This window comes from Rutidosis leptorrhynchoides, chromosome 7 (assembly GCF_046630445.1).
Source record: "Rutidosis leptorrhynchoides isolate AG116_Rl617_1_P2 chromosome 7, CSIRO_AGI_Rlap_v1, whole genome shotgun sequence".
In the NCBI taxonomy this organism is placed as follows: Eukaryota; Viridiplantae; Streptophyta; class Magnoliopsida; order Asterales; family Asteraceae; genus Rutidosis; species Rutidosis leptorrhynchoides.
This window is the reverse complement of record NC_092339.1, coordinates 315,544,218-315,546,619: the sequence shown is the minus strand read 5'-3', so window position 1 is coordinate 315,546,619 and position 2,402 is coordinate 315,544,218. Positions and strand designations below refer to the sequence as shown.

The 2,402-nt window shown below is 34.9% G+C and overlaps 1 protein-coding gene across 1 annotated transcript; it reads right to left on the bottom strand.

The window, feature by feature from the left end:
• Positions 1–1,294: 1,294 nt before the first annotated feature.
• LOC139860200 (F-box/kelch-repeat protein At3g23880-like) lies at positions 1,295–2,143 on the bottom strand. Its single transcript, XM_071848972.1, has one exon. It carries the CDS (start codon positions 2,141–2,143, stop codon positions 1,295–1,297), a length of 849 nt encoding a protein of 282 aa, XP_071705073.1.
• Positions 2,144–2,402: the final 259 nt, after the last annotated feature.

The following is a 2,402-nucleotide window of genomic DNA, read 5'->3' as shown; positions in this document are numbered from 1 at the left end:
AATACGGAAAAAAAAAATTATTCGGTACTTAAAAACTTAATAAAACATAAAATAAAACATATATTATTAAATATATAAGTTATAAATATAAATTGAAAAAGTGGCCCAAAGTTTTCGGCCCAAAAAAAAAAACAATAAAAATGATGGTCAGCCCAAGATTCTAACCTACATCATCGCATCTCTTCATCATCATTTCTCTCAACCTGCAGCCATTTTCATCATCTTCATCATTCCACCCGGCCACCATTTCTTTTAAAACTTAAATCCAAAGTAAACAAATAAAGACAATTAGCAACAAGTCAAAAAGCACAACTAATCAAAATAGGCCACGTCGATCTCACGCCACTTTACTTCTCCGTCGAATTGATGACTAACGCCGCCGTAGCGTCACCTCTGACGCTGCGTTACAGGCGTCAGACGGCGTCTAATCGTGCCAACGTGGTTGACGGATTGCTGGTGACGCTCGGTTAACCATGGTCTAAGTCTCAAACAAAGTCAAGTGTGAACACTCCAAATTTTCAATTTGCAGCAGCAAAGCAGATTCAATGACACACATAATGCAGCAACAACAACAACAACAAAACCCAATACCGCATAGGTAGTGTATGGGGAGGTGAGATGTATACAATACTTCCCCTGTCCGAGAATAAAGACAAGTCATTTCTCCGTCCAGAGTGAAAACACTCTCAAAAAGTAGAGAAAGTCATCCCTCTCTCTATTCAACGGATAGAGAGATTGCTTCCGAGTGGACCTCCGGCCAATAAGTAGAATTTTTTTTTTAAACAAATAAAATTGGTACGCCATGAAAATGGTAAAATCAAATTTCCATGGGTTTTAAATGTTGCCTGGAATTTACTTTAGGCTCTAAGAGTCTGTCAAGTCGCCAATAAATCGATGCTTGCTGTCGACTCAATAACTAGAGCCGTATTGATATTCACTTAATACACATCTTGGTAAAAATGTTAGCTTGAATAGATAAACTTTAAGTCAACAAAGTGAACTCGTAATAATATGAGTCAGACTATCAGCAAGGAAATAATTGACCTCCTATAAAAATATAGAATACCCATCTGTGACCCAATAACCCACGGTAATTAAAGCACTAATCGAAATATAACCTCATATTAAACGGATATAAAGAAACATTTGAGATCACATCAAAGGAATATCCAATTAATCATACCATCTTAATAACATTCAAATGATTCCAAAGTGAAAAATAGTTTAATGGTAATGAGAGTGATTCTCCTGACCCAATAGCTTGGCTGCCTAATCCACCTTCCAATTTGATTAGTCAAGTAATTTTCACTTTAAACTCCTCGTAATCCTGCAGAAGCATTGTTTCCACGTAAGAGGTCATAGAAGTGAATCCACAAGTTCCAGTAATCGTAGTCCTCTTGAAGCGATTTGAGGATGGTTCATAAGTTTTAATCAATGCTACATTGTCAATAGGCCAATAGCTCTCTTGCATTTTCAAGATTACTTCACCGTTGTAACTAATTGCCATCGGCGTCACAAGATCATAGTTTGTGTTTATGGTGGATAGCTTTTTAAACGATTTTGTAGCACCATCTTCCATCATCCACACGTCATGATCATATCTTGCAATGTTGTAATCGTGGGGAAGCAAAACAAGTGACTCTCTGTGTTTAGACAATTCTAAATTGCTGTAGCGAGCCAAACTATCCGGAAGATATATTACTCCAAATTCTTCATTAGTCAAATCAAAAGAAATAATTACCCATGACCGATTATGATTATCATCCTTATTAGAAGCACACCAATAAATAAACCCATCAACACATTCACTAGGCCGTGAAGGTCTAATGGATTCACAAAGCAGCAGGTCGCTTATTTTGGTAAATGAATGACTTTTCCAAATCCCTGAACTTAACGAAAAAACCTCAACTTTCCAAGTTTCATTTTCCAATGATTTTCGAGGAAACTTAACATGGACAAGCTTAGGATCATTAGTTTTGGGACAAACCCCAAAACCAACAACATCTCCGTAATTGCGATAATCAAAATTAGGGAAAGTAACAGTAACAGATTTTCTAATCCAAGGATTCCAAATTATAGCAACAGAACCAGTATAAAAACATAACAAACCTTGAGAGCTACTAGCAAGTAATAGTCTGATCATTTGCTTTGCAGTATAAAAACATAACAAACATCTTATTAGTCATGAATAGGACTATTTATTTATTTTTTCACATTTAACTTTTATTTTTTCTAATATAACTAATAGACAAAATTTGTCTTATTAGTTATGAATAGGACTATTTATTTTTTTACATTTAACAAAACTAACCCCTTAACTTTTATTAAAATACAAATCGAACCCCTTACTTTATACCTATATTCTAAATTGTAGTATTATTTATCCCATCACTAACATCAAA